The sequence below is a fragment of the Eleutherodactylus coqui genome, chromosome 8 (assembly GCF_035609145.1).
Source record: "Eleutherodactylus coqui strain aEleCoq1 chromosome 8, aEleCoq1.hap1, whole genome shotgun sequence".
NCBI classification, from domain to species: domain Eukaryota; kingdom Metazoa; phylum Chordata; class Amphibia; order Anura; family Eleutherodactylidae; genus Eleutherodactylus; species Eleutherodactylus coqui.
The window spans coordinates 183,609,738-183,622,793 of record NC_089844.1 but is presented as its reverse complement, the minus strand read 5'-3'; the positions used below and the strand labels follow the sequence as shown (position 1 = coordinate 183,622,793).

General features: G+C 45.0%; 1 protein-coding gene across 1 annotated transcript in view; it reads left to right on the top strand.

Moving 5' to 3' along the window:
• The window catches only part of TRPM2 (transient receptor potential cation channel subfamily M member 2), a 164,445-nt gene that overhangs the window by 118,858 nt on the left and 32,531 nt on the right, over positions 1–13,056 (top strand). Inside the window, exons 25-26 of the mRNA XM_066577079.1 lie at positions 2,309–2,396; positions 4,981–5,126. Of these exons, the coding sequence (XP_066433176.1) occupies positions 2,309–2,396; positions 4,981–5,126 (234 nt within the window). The remainder of the gene's footprint in view (positions 1–2,308; positions 2,397–4,980; positions 5,127–13,056) is intronic.

The following is a 13,056-nucleotide window of genomic DNA, read 5'->3' as shown; positions in this document are numbered from 1 at the left end:
ATCCCGGCGGCCATCTTCAGCGGTAAGTATTGAAGTCACCGGAGCGCGGGGATTAAGGTAAGCGCTCCGGTAAACTTTCTTTACTTCCCTGCATCGGGGTTGTCTCGCGCCGAACGGGGGGGGGGGGGTTGAAAAAAAAAAAACCCCGTTTCGGCGCGGGACAACCCCTTTAAGCCTTTCCCGACAATTCATCCCGCGATGGCCGCAGCCCATTGCTTTCAATGGAGTCGGCTGTATTGCCGGCTCCATTGAATTCAATGGGCAAACATCGTTCTTCTCTGCCACAGCTGTTACAGCTGTGGCAGAGAAGAATGATTTGTCTTCTATATGTTCTCAATGGGGTCAAGCTTCCAAAAATAAAAAAGCTCTTTCCGCGCTCCTGCTGGAGCTCCTCTTTGGAAAAAATAAACTGCCGTCGCAGACAGTATTTGTATAAATTAACCATACATTTATTTCCAAAATAAAAAATGCATGCAAGTGGAAACCTTGCAGCGATAGTAAATCAGTTATACAACGCGTTTCAGCGTTCTACAAACGCCTTTCTCAAGTAACTTATATATTTAAGCCTTTCCCGACAATTCATCCCGCGATCGCCGGCAGCCCATTGCTTTCAATGGAGCCGGCTGTATTGCCGGCTCCATTGAATTCAATGGGCAAACATCGTTCTCCTCTGCCACAGCTGTTACAGCTGTGGCAGAGAAGAATGATTTGTCTTCTATATGTTCTCCATGGGGTCGGCGCTGCTGCCGCCGGCCCCTTTGAACGCATATAGAGAAGAGAACAGGAATCGCAGATCGCAGATAGGTGCGATCTGCGATTTCTGTTCTATAATTTATCTGACGAGCGCATAACAAGCGCTCATGTGTCCGATACCATTGCAAAGCAATGGTTTTTAAAAAAATCGCCGGACGCATGCGCAAATCGCGTGAAAAAACACCCGTCTGACTAAGGCCTGAGTGTGTTTTTTTTTGTCTGTGGTGTATTCTCCCAAAATAACAGCATTTTTGGGGTCTTGCATTTTTTCTGGTATTTTCTCATAGAAAAAACCTGCAATTCCAGTCATCTGACTGCAGATTTACACTTTTTTATGCAAATAAAAAATATCTCAATATTAAATTTACTTTATTTTCTGTCATACTATCGTGGGTGAAGGTATAGTGGCACAGGATTCAGGATACGATGCAGCAGATGGAGCAACCAAAATGCACAATCTGTGTTTGGGAGCACAAAAATAAAAAATAAACAATGAAGTCATAATGGTTATCAGCGATTGAACTTTTACCTTAGGCCTTGGCGCCATTTACTGCTAGCTAAAACATAAAAATACTTTGCGAGCAGTCCGTAACCACAGTAATACCTCGTTAACAATATCAAGAACGTTTGGCTAATATTGGCACTGTTACACCTACATACAGATCACTAAATATAATATGCAATGTCCCTTTCAGAGGTCAGCACTACTTTGCCCCTATAACCGTTTTCTTTTTATCTTGCAAACTCTCTCATTCCACAAATAAAGAATTTGCACAACACTGAATATCTGAGTCCCATGTCTTTGTCGTAATCCATGTATGTGGCAGCAGTCCTGCTGGGCATTCAGTCCCTGTCCCTATTGGTGGGCACACCTTGAGGTTATAATAGGACCGGTCTCACTTACGGTTTAACAAGTGGGAGTCCAGCTTCTACTGACCCAAGTGATTTTACAGCAATGTCCATGGTCAAGATCTCTATTCACACTCACCACTCAACCCCGCACACTAAAGCAGATGGTAAAACTGAATATGAAAATGAGGGATTAGTTCGTACAATGGCAAATGAACTTAAGCCGCAAGACCGCGATCAAGGCTCCTTGTCTCTTGCGGTCCGTACACTAACAAGACACAAAATTAGGCAACACAGGACACAAAACACCCAGCAGACACTACACACAGCAAGCTGCAAGCTGACATAACACAAACACAGGCAGACTAGACTGAGGAAATACAGTGTCCTCTTGTAGAGGGGCTGGGGTATATATCTACCTCTAAATCCACAGGATTGGATGAACAGAACAACCACACCCAGCCAGCTCAATTAAGCCCTACCTGTGAAGGTGTACTCCTGGAACCCTGAAATACAACACAGAGTGCAGCAGCACAACCTGACATAGGGCACTGCTTACCCCTTCCTTGCTATACATGGACAGGGTTGTCTTCTCACTATTATTCAATCTGTGCTGCCTTTATAGTCTGTATGCCCTTGTGTAATGCTATTTCATTATTTCAGATTGGTATTCTATATTAAAATGAGTTGATTTTTCTCTGAACAGGCACTAAGATCTGCAAAAGCTTTAAACTGGATTGTTAACACACTGCTGGATAATGGGTTTGGTTCCAAAGAGTCTGCTCCAGTTATTGGTAATTAAGCTTTCCTACCTTGTCCAGTAAACTCTATGTGACTTTTGGGATTTTCTTCTATTGATGGCCTATTCTAAGGATGGGTCATCAATAGACGATCGACGAAGGGGGCTGTTGCTTGGGATCCTCATCAATCAGCTGATTCACGGCGCCTCTGTCAGGACAGATAATGCAGGCAGCAGATTGCACTGTCCATAGTGCAGCAGTCCAGTTTTGTATTGCACTGAATTCAGTGCAATACCAAACTGAGCCACTGCAATATGGACAGTGCTATCTGCTTCCTGTGCTGTCCATATCGACAGCAGTGCTAGAAATCATCTGATTGTCAAGGATCTCGAGTGACAGACCTTTTCTGATCATGTATTGATAATCTATCGGGAAGATAGGTCATCAATCGAAAAAAATCCCAAACATCCCGGAAAATCCCTTTTATGCCAAAAAGGAAATTTTTGCACAATTATTAAAGAAGCGCTCAGGGATTTTTATTTTATCTAAATCTCTATGGGGGTCTGTCTTTTGTGGGATGAGCCCCAGTCTTCATGTATCCCATTTTTGGGAACATATAACATTTTGATCACTTTTTATCCCAGTTTTTTTTTTTTTGAGACGAGATTCATAAAATCTGCAATTCTGGCATGTTTTTTCATGACGTTCTGTGTATGCTACAAATAATATGTTCAATTAAGTCTACAGGTCAGCTTCATTATGCTGATACCAAATATATAAAAAATATATATATATATACTATTTAATGGTACCATTTGTTGATCCATATGACTTTTATTCACTTTTTCCCCCCACTTTTTTATGAGGCAAGATATAAAAAAATATGTTCAAAATAGCTAATTTTGGATATTTTTTTCCCTAGTACTCACCATGCAGGTTAAATTACGTACTTTTTTAAAAATGTGGGTCATTATAAATGTGGTAATACCCATTTTGTGATGGTTTTTCTTTGTTTTTTTTTTTTTTTTGCATAGTAAGGGCGCCCACCCACTGGCGGTTTTTTTCCCCTGCGAAATTCGCAGCATTTTTTTTCTCCTGGGGTCTATGGGACTTGTAATGTTAAAATCGCGATCGCGCAAAATCGCAATTTACCGCGAATCGCGGTAAATTGCGATTTTGCGCGATCGCGATTTTAACATTACAAGTCCCATAGACCCCTGCAGGAAAAAAATGCTGCGAATTTCGCAGGGAAAAAAAAACGCCAGTGGGTGGGCACCCTAAGGAGGAAAAAGTAGAGTCTTGACTTTTTTAAAATATATTTTTACCATTTTTATTACATGTATCTTATTTTTAAGTTTTGTCCCATTAGGTGGCTTTAATGTTATTAGGAATGATATTTGGTATTGCAGTGTATTGACCCTGCCTTATAGGACACTATAGATGTCAGACCTTAGCAAACCATGAACACTCCTCGATCACATCATGTGAGTGCGATGTGTGACAGAGGGAGCCCTCTCCCTCTGTTAGCCTTTTTCATGCTGCAGAATGTAAAGGGTTTAAATGGCTAGTGGTTCTATGTTGCCGGCGTTTAGAGCTCCGCAGGGGGGAGGCTCTTGCTACCCTTATTCCGAGGCACATGCATCAGAATAAGGCCCCTTAGTGACCACTTTGTGGCGAGAGTAAGTAAAAAAGGCAGCATTATGAAACCAATGATGTTCAATGATTTCTTTTACATTTGTGATGTTTTCACTCATGTGATGTTGTGAGAAGAAAAAAAACGCCGCATTCCCTATCTTTCTGCGATTTGCAATTTGTTTTATTGCCCATGTATCCCTATGGAGCCTCTTTTTTATTGCATCACAACGCACGAGCTTACGATTTTTGTGCGATGCGTCCTATTGACTTTCGTGCTAAAAAATCGTGGCAAAATCATGCAAGAACATCGTAAGCGGAAGCCATGTTTTTGCGAGAAAAGCAATGCTGACGCTCAAAATTCAACAAGGGGCCAATTAATCAGCACGGGGTTAGTTGGAGAACTTTTTTCCCTTGAACTTCAAGTAAAATACCCATTAAAGATTGCATTTGCAGGTATTTTCTGGGGCAGTGAAAAAATTCTTAAAGGTTAAAATCCTGGCAGCTCTCCATTCAGCGCTGCTGCTCTGGTGCCCACCGCACAGAACCTTGAAGAAGCTGCAGGCAGTGCCATTCATTGTGCACAAGACCGTTCAGCCACTCATAAGCTTCAGCTCTGATTCATCAATGGCTGCTGAAGCCTACGAGTGCCTGAGAGGTCATGTGCACAATGTGTGGCACGTTACTGCCCACCGCTTCTTCCCGATTCGGCGCAGCCGGCAGTAGGGCTGCAGCGCTGGACGGGGAGCTGCAAGGATAGGTGAGTATTCAATTTTTTTTTTATTTTAACCCTTTATAATTTTTTGAATATCTTGGAAAACCTCTTTAAGTGTGAAAATGGGGAAATATAGAATTTCTTTTTGTGGCCCAGTGTGTCTTCGAGTTCGGGAGTGTGCATGTGTGCGTTTGTGTATGAACATGTAGACCATGAAACATGTTAGTTATAGATACAGTATAACTGACTTGACCTTTAATTACTTCGTACTTGTACATTTCTTTCTAATAGGGGCCAGTAAGATTCCTGGTGAAATAGACCTAAAGGATGATAATGAAACTCTTATTTCTCCAAGACACGTCAATGCCAGGAATATTCACTACCCCGATTCTAATGTTGAGCGGTTTCCTGTGCCTGATGAGAAGGTACCTTGGGAGGTAAATGCTTCATTTATATGTATATGTGGTAATTTTGAATTTTTGCATTTACAGTTTGATATGAGACCTTAAAGTGTTTATAGTAACATCTTTCCATCCTGTGCTGTACAACGACAAGTCATTACCGCAAATTGCTGTATGTATTGTAAGACCCAGGGATGCTGTGGGCTCAGGAGTTTGAGGCAGTGCCAACAGAAGTGGGGGTAAGTTGTAACATACAGTTGACGGTTGTCTGCAATGCCTGGGATTGGAATGAATTCCACTCTCAGCCATTTATCTCCTTATATCTCGCAGTCAATAGCGACCATGGCATCCAAGCAGTTAGAGGGAGAAGGCTCTATCTGTCACCCCACTGACACCCATGCTACATGCTCGCGGGGTGCCCATAATTCCTGAAAGAAAGCGGGTGCCTACTAAAGGCTTCCAGGCCTCCCATCTTTTTTTTTTTTGAAAATCAGATTTTATTGGAATTTTTTATGTAATAACAAGGCAACAATTACAATTACACGGTGCAGAGTACATAAATCTCAGACGATCATGGGGAGTCCAACGGGCTTGGGACGAGACATATTAAAGAGACATACTGCAGATATAAGACATAAAGTACCGATTATAAATTGGCTGAGCAGCATCTCTATCTTGCACAGAAACATTCGTCGTTGGACCTGGATGAGATGAAATACTAGTGCCAGGAAGATAACTCATATCTCATACAGGATAAAGCAAATTATCATTCCCCGCGAGCATCCGCATGGGGCTGCCTTCTGCACCTAGAATCTCGTCAACTGTGGGCGAGGGGAGAGTATGGGGTGGGGAAGGGTGGGATAGAGGGGGTGGACAGGAGGGGGGGGGGGGTAAGTATCCGGAGCCATAGCCATCGCTTCATTCGTTCCATATTGGTTAGTCTCTCACTGTCCACCACATGTACCATACCTGACTAAATTTGTCATGTGAATTTTTGGACCAGCTGTATAATTCCTCCACATTGTAGAGGTTGTCCACTCTCTCCCTCCACTGTCTCAATGTGGGGGCCGTTTGTTGTTTCCAAAGGGAAGGTATAAGGGATTTGACTGTGTCCAGGATCAAGGCTATCATCTTGTTTCTCTGTGGGTGGAAGAATTTAGAGGGCTTCCAGAGGAATACCAATTCCGGTGTTATTTTTATGTTTGGTGAGATCAAATGTATTATCTTCTCCACTCCTCTCCAGAAGGGAGCCAAAATCGGGCATGACCACCAGAGATGTAGATAAGTGCCAAGGTGGCCTCCGCATCTCCAGCAGGAACCATCCGCGGAAAGCTTATGATCAAGTAGCCACTGTGGTGTCCGGTACCAATGGGAGAGCAACTTATAATGTGCTTCTTGTGCGAGAACACAAGGGGAGAGGCCGAAAGAGGTTTTTAAAATTGTTTTTATCTCGCTTGAGGATAGTGTGATTCCTAGGTCTCTCTCCCAGGAGCTCAAGAAAGCTGGTTTGTAAGGGAGACTAGGGGCGACAAAGTTCTTCTTTAGGTAGGAGATCTTACTTACAGGGGATTTGTTATTCTGTAGTGCTTTCTCAAATGGGGTTAAAGGTCTAGTGGATTTGTATCTTGTGAGGAAGGTCTTTAATGTCCCTTCCAGTTGTGCTTGTTGTAAGAAAGAAAGTCTACTCTCGGGGAGGAGCTTCCGCAGTATTGTAGTCGGGGGCAAGTGTGCTAGTGGATAGAGATCCAGCAGTTGCAGGGGTGAGAGCTTTTTCCACATCAAGGACGAGCTTGAGTCTGTAGGTAGGTCGAGTGTTTTAGTGAGAATGCACAACGGGAGCAAGGGAGAGGGGGGTGGGGCTAACTCTTTGTTTAGTTCATCCCAGACTGTGCAGGGGCCCTTAAGTAATGGGTTGAAACCTTTGGCTTTGTATCTGCTTCTGGAGGGGAGCCAGAGGTCCTCTAGCAGTTGATCTCTATTGTAGCCTTCCACTAATATGGTCAGCAAGCTGTCTCTATGAGGTTGGGTTAGGTCAACCCAGTAGCGAAGATGTGCAGCGCGGTAGAAGTCCAGCAGATTTGGGAGGTCAATCCCTCCCTCAGATCTCCTCCTAGTCATCAGACAGTAGGCCAGTCTTGGCCTCCTCCGCCTCCAAATGAATCCAGTGAACGCAGTGCGTAGTGTTTTGAAGAAGCTGGCCGGCAAATGAATCGGAAGCATTCTGATTTTGTACAGAATAGAGGGTAATACGTATGATTTAATAATGTTTTTTCTGCCGAATCAAGACACAAATGGAATGTCATAGTTCTTCAGGAGACATTTGACGTGGTTTAGCAGTGGGACAAAGTTTACCCTATACAGGTCTTCGGCTTTCCGGGATAGTATGATGCCCAAGTAGTCAATCGAGGAGTTCGACCATATAAAGGGAGAGTTGGCTCTCAATGCGTCAGCCTGGGCCTTTGGTATAGAGACATTCAAAATAGTTGATTTTGTGTAATTGATTTTGAAATTGGAAGCAAGGCCGAATCCCTCGAGTACTTCCGTTAGCCTGGGCAGGCTCCTTTGGGGATCAGTTAGTAAAAAGACTATATCGTCAGCGAACGCTGCTGACGAGAGCACACGTTTATCGAGATGGAGACCTCCGATTCCCGGGTCTTGTCTAACCCTGAGAAGCAGCGGCTCCAAGGCCAGCACAAACAGAGAGGGGGAAAGGGGGCACCCCTGCCGAGTGCCATTTTTTATGTCGAAGGGAGGAGAGAGAGTGTCGTTAATCTTAAGTCTTGCGTGAGGACAAATGTAGAGAGAGAGAATAGCCCGTATGAACTCCGATGGAAAACCAAAGGAGTGCAAGACCTCTTCTATATAGCGCCAGTCTACCCTATCAAATGCCTTTTCTGCATCTGTACTTACTAAGGCTAAGGGTATTCTGTGGCGTTGTGCGTAGCGGGCAGCATGTAGCAATCTTATGCAGTTATCTCTCCCCTCCCTTCCACACACAAAGCCCGTCTGCTCCCTGTCTATCAAAGTAGTCATGAAGGGCTCCATCGTTTTTGCAAGAAGCTTAGCCCACAGTTTCATGTCTTGATTTATGAGAGAGATCGGGTGATAGCTACCACATGACTCCGGGTCCTTACCATCCTTATGGATCAGAGTAATGTGGGCCTCTTGGGACTGTCTCGGCAGGGGGTCCCCCCTCATCAAGCTATTAAACAACTCTGTTAGTTTGGGTTTTAAGATGGGGAGGAAGGATTTGTAATACTGGATAGGTAATCCATCAGGGCCCGGGCTTTTGTGGGGTGGGCATGACGCAATTAGTTCCTCAACCTCCGACTCAGTAACCCGAGCCAAAAGGGTCGAGGCGTCTGTAGGGTTAATTCTAGGGATGTCAAGTTGGCTAAGGAAGTTGTTTATCGAGACCGATGGGTCCAGGGATAGGTCGGAGGTGAGGGGGTCTCTCAGATTATAGAGTTTGGAGTAATACTTCTGGAACTCCTTTGCTATCTCGGGAGTCGAGGTATAAGTTTCGTTGGCGGAGGTTTTTATAGCGCTAATATGATTTTTTTGTCCGTGCTTTTTTTAATTAAAGCGGACATTAATCTACTTCCTCTGTTACCCTGGGCGTAAACCAGGTGTTTTAAGTGTAGCTGTTTTTTGTTGAATTTAGATTCCAACATGTGTTTCAGGTCTAACCTTAGAGAGATGAGGCTGTCTAGATTTTGTTTTGACTGGGAAAGTTTCACAGCCAGCTCCACTTTTGCTATCTGCGAGAGTTTCTCGTCTATTTCTTTTTGTGCGCGTTTTTTGACGCGGGAGCCTAAGGCTATTAGGAGACCCCGGATAAACGCCTTGTGCGCTTCCCACACAATTGGGATTTTGGGATCGCCAGAGGAGTTGATATCGAAGTACTCCTCCAAAGCTTTGGAGAGTTGTTCTCTCTCTTCAACGGGATCTAGTAATGACGCATTGAGAGTCCACCTCCATTCCCTTGCAAATGGGCGTGGATCTTTTAGGATCAGATGAACTGGGGCATGATCGGAAATTGTCACGGAGTCAATTTCAGCATGGATCATAGAAGTGAGGAGGTCGGAGGAGACCAAGACGTAGTCCAGTCTCTGGTATGACGAGTGGATTGACGAGAAGTGAGAATAGTCCCTAGTAGAGGGGTTTAAAGTACACCAGGAGTCTATCACTCCTAGCTCCTGTAAGCATTTGCTTAATTTTCTCAGTCTCTTTTGGGAAGTCTGAGATCTACCAGAGGAGGAGTCCAAGGAAGGGCTGAACGTGACATTAAAGTTGCCTGCTAGGACTATCTGCCCCACTGAAAATTGTTTTAAAATGTTTAATTGCTGGAGTAGCCAAGACACTTGGTCTACATTAGGGGCGTAGATGTTGGCGAAGGTCATTTTAACATTGTTTAATGTACCCCTTATATACAGGACTCTTCCCTCGCTGTCCCTGTACTGGGCCTCTTCAACAAAATTGATTGTCTTGTGGAAAAGGGTCGAGACCCCCTTTAAGGCCGAGGAGGGATGAGTGCTGTGGTATGCTTGTGGAAAATGTTTGCCCGGGAGGGAGAAGCACCTCAGTCCCTTATAGTGTGTTTCCTGTAGGAAAAGTATTTTGCTGTCGTACCTTTTGATGAGGAGAGCGAGGTTATGTCTCTTGAAGGGGGAGTTGAGACCTCTGATGTTGAAGGAGGTAATGCGGAGTCCCACCATGGCTACGGTTCCAGGCTACGGCGGGAGAAAGTGGACAAGTGAGAAGCAAGAAAGCAGGTGGGGTACCTGAGCAGGTACCAATAGGTGGAGAGGATGGCGATCGGTTTAGGCCCTGTGGAAGAGTCTAGTGGGTTGGGTGACTGGATGACCGAGGCTCCGGGATGGGAAGGAGGAGTCCGGGGAGATACACGAGGAATGAGAGGGATGGATAGGTAGGAAGGTCAGAGAGGGACGGGGTGGGGGAACAACACAAAACAGTAGAGTGCTGTAAATATAGCACAAAATACAATTAGTCCTAACTTATGCAATTGACTTAAGGCTTTTAAGTAGGCGGAGAGGCGGGATAGCCGAGGTCTCCCGAACCTCTGGCCCACAATTGGGCGGCTACTGAAGTCTCGTAGGGTCGAGGACCACGACGAGAGTTCAGAGAATTAGGTACAGCCTGGACGGACCAGCAACCCACGGCCCCCAGAGAGGTAGGCTGAGAGCATTGTCCACTGGGCCAACAGTCCAGTACATTGTAATTAAAGATATCTTATTCGACGGAATTTTAAACTATAAACGTAAACATTTCTTTCAACACAATTACTAACGGCCGACGGTTATCTAGAAAAACAATAGGGATACTCAGTCTGACAAGGAATGGTGTCTCATTTCTTTCATTGACCACCACCCGACATATTGCTCCCGAGTCGAGAGTCCACAAGATAGCATGTCAGTTCTTTCGCTGCGGTGGTTCCTAGTCGAGAAAGAAAAAGAAACAAAGAACGAAACACTGGTAACCTTGGTCGACCGATTGTTAGACGAGCTCGTATAGCCACAAGAGATTCAGGACGCTCTTCAGTGGGCAATCAGGTCGCATCGTCCCTTGACTTCTTCTTTTTCCCCCCTTTTGGGGATTTAGAGCTACCCGCTACCAGCCATGTCTCCGGGTCCTCCAGCTGATGAAATTGGGGTGGGTCCGGCAGGGGCTGCCAGTTAGGTAAGTCAATCTCAAGGGTTTTCCACAGATTTTGCAAGTCCTCGTTAGTGCGGACGTTGATTCTCTTGCCCTTGTGGAAGCAGCTCAGCCCAAACGGGAAGAGCCACGAATATTTTATGTCCATGGATTTGAGCGTTTCCAGGAGCGGGCGGAGAGCACGGCGCTTCGCCAAGGTTGAGGGGGCAAGGTCCTGATAAATTTGTAATGGGGATTCGGCGAAGTGTATGTCTCTGTTGGATCTTGCAGCTCTCAATATGGCGGCCGCGTCGGGGAAGGAGAGCACCTTGCAGATGACGTCGCTGGGTGGCACGGCCTCACTCGGCGGAGGCCTAAGTGCTCTGTGAATCCTTTCGACACAAATAGAACTGGCTCTGTCTGTCCCCAAAAGCGAGGCAAAGATTTCTTTAGCGACCTTCTGTAGATTCTCGGCGGTGTGGGATTCGGGCAGCCCCTTGATGCGCACATTATTGCGGCGATTCCTATTTTCAAGATCCTCCTGCATTAGGAGGGTCTTGCTAAGGTAGGTGTGCTGCTCCTTTAAGGCCCGCTCTAGCTGTATGGAGTGAGAAGTGGTGGCCGACACTGCAGTCTCCAGCTCTTCTACCCTGTGTCCCATCTGTCTCAGGTCACCCTTGATCTCGGCCAGATCAGCGCTTATGGGACGCAGGGCATGTGAAATAAGATCTCTCATGAAGGATTTGGAGATAGTCTCTTCACCTTCATCCTCGGAGCACGTTTCCTCCTCCTCCCCCTTGCTGGGAGCAGCAATGAGTTCCCTCGCCGGCGCCATCTTAGAGGGGGGGCGCGGGGACCGGGCGGGTCTTTCTCTAAAGAAGCGCTGCATATCCACTTGCCTTTTAGCCGCTCGAGGTGTTCCCTGCAGTTCAGCGTTCTTATCCCTTGTCAGCTTGCCCATTCTTCCGTCTAAGAGAAGCTATTTGGGGCCAGCGTGGGTGCTTGGTCAGAGGAGCGCTTCTCTCAAGCAGCCATCACGCTCCGCCCCCCCCCAGGCCTCCCATCTTTGTACTCCTATTAGGCCCTGCTAGAGCATAATAAAATGCCTCTCAGTGTTACACTGACCAGCATAATCCACTGCAATACAGAATTATTGCAGTGTATTATATGAATGATCAGAGAATCGCACATTGAAGTTCCCTATTGCTGAAAGTTTAGAAAAAAGAAAGTTAATTAAAGTTTTTGGAATTAAATAACAATTGCTCTGTATAGTCACATATTGTTGAAAAAAAAAATAAACATTCAAGGAAAACTATACAGAACAAAAAATGAAAAATATAAATGCCAGATTTGTCATTTGCTGCTCCTCTCAACTCCCAAAAGAAATGTTACACGCCTCGGAATGCTGCAGCACACACAACATATTTTTTTAAACAAAGTGTTGTTGTCGTACAAAAGTAATAAAACATAAAATATATATTTAGTGTCACTTGTCATACTGAGATTATTGGTTTTCGGAATGCAGAAACTGATAAGTTAAAGAAATCCCTTTTGTGTCTGAAAGGGTTAAGAGTGACAAGTGGTGCTCAACTTAAGGCTTGTTTTAATTTTTTTCCCATCATAGTACAGATTGTTCTATGGGTTCTGTATGTTCACCCTTAACCCAATAAGGACTAAGCACTGTAAATTTACGGCGATTGGTCCTGGGCTTTAATCACAGCTGATTGTAAACATACGGCGGAGGATTAAAGCCCCTGCTTCTGCAATCAAGCAGAAGCAGGTCGGGTTGTCAGCTTTTAGTAACAGCTGATAACCCGGAGGAGAAGGCAGGAGTGTTTTTAACCCCCTCTGCCTTCTCCTTTCCAGAATACACACCGCTCAATGAGCACTATGCACTAAAAAGTGAAAGTGGAATTATAGCTTCCACTACGCAAGCCGATAGTCATGTGACCGTCGGGATTCCCTGGAACAGCAGAGCGACAGGGTCCCAGCAGACCCTGCTCAGCTCTGCCAGTGACTATTGTCACTTCAGGAGATGCATTTCCTTGTAAACTGGGGCTCCTATGGATGCTGCTGCTACAGTGGAAAAGTGTCAAATATATATAAACAACTATGACGTGAATGTCGCCCAGAGGTCTTATATGACGTCATGGGGAACATAGACGGTAAAAAGAATTATTACATACACAAATAATACAAAAGTACAGAATAAAATAAAAATATATACATAAAAAAGAAAATAATCCAAAGTCGACGCCAACCAAAACCGTCACATGTGCCCTGTAATCCAAATCCATACATATTATATATC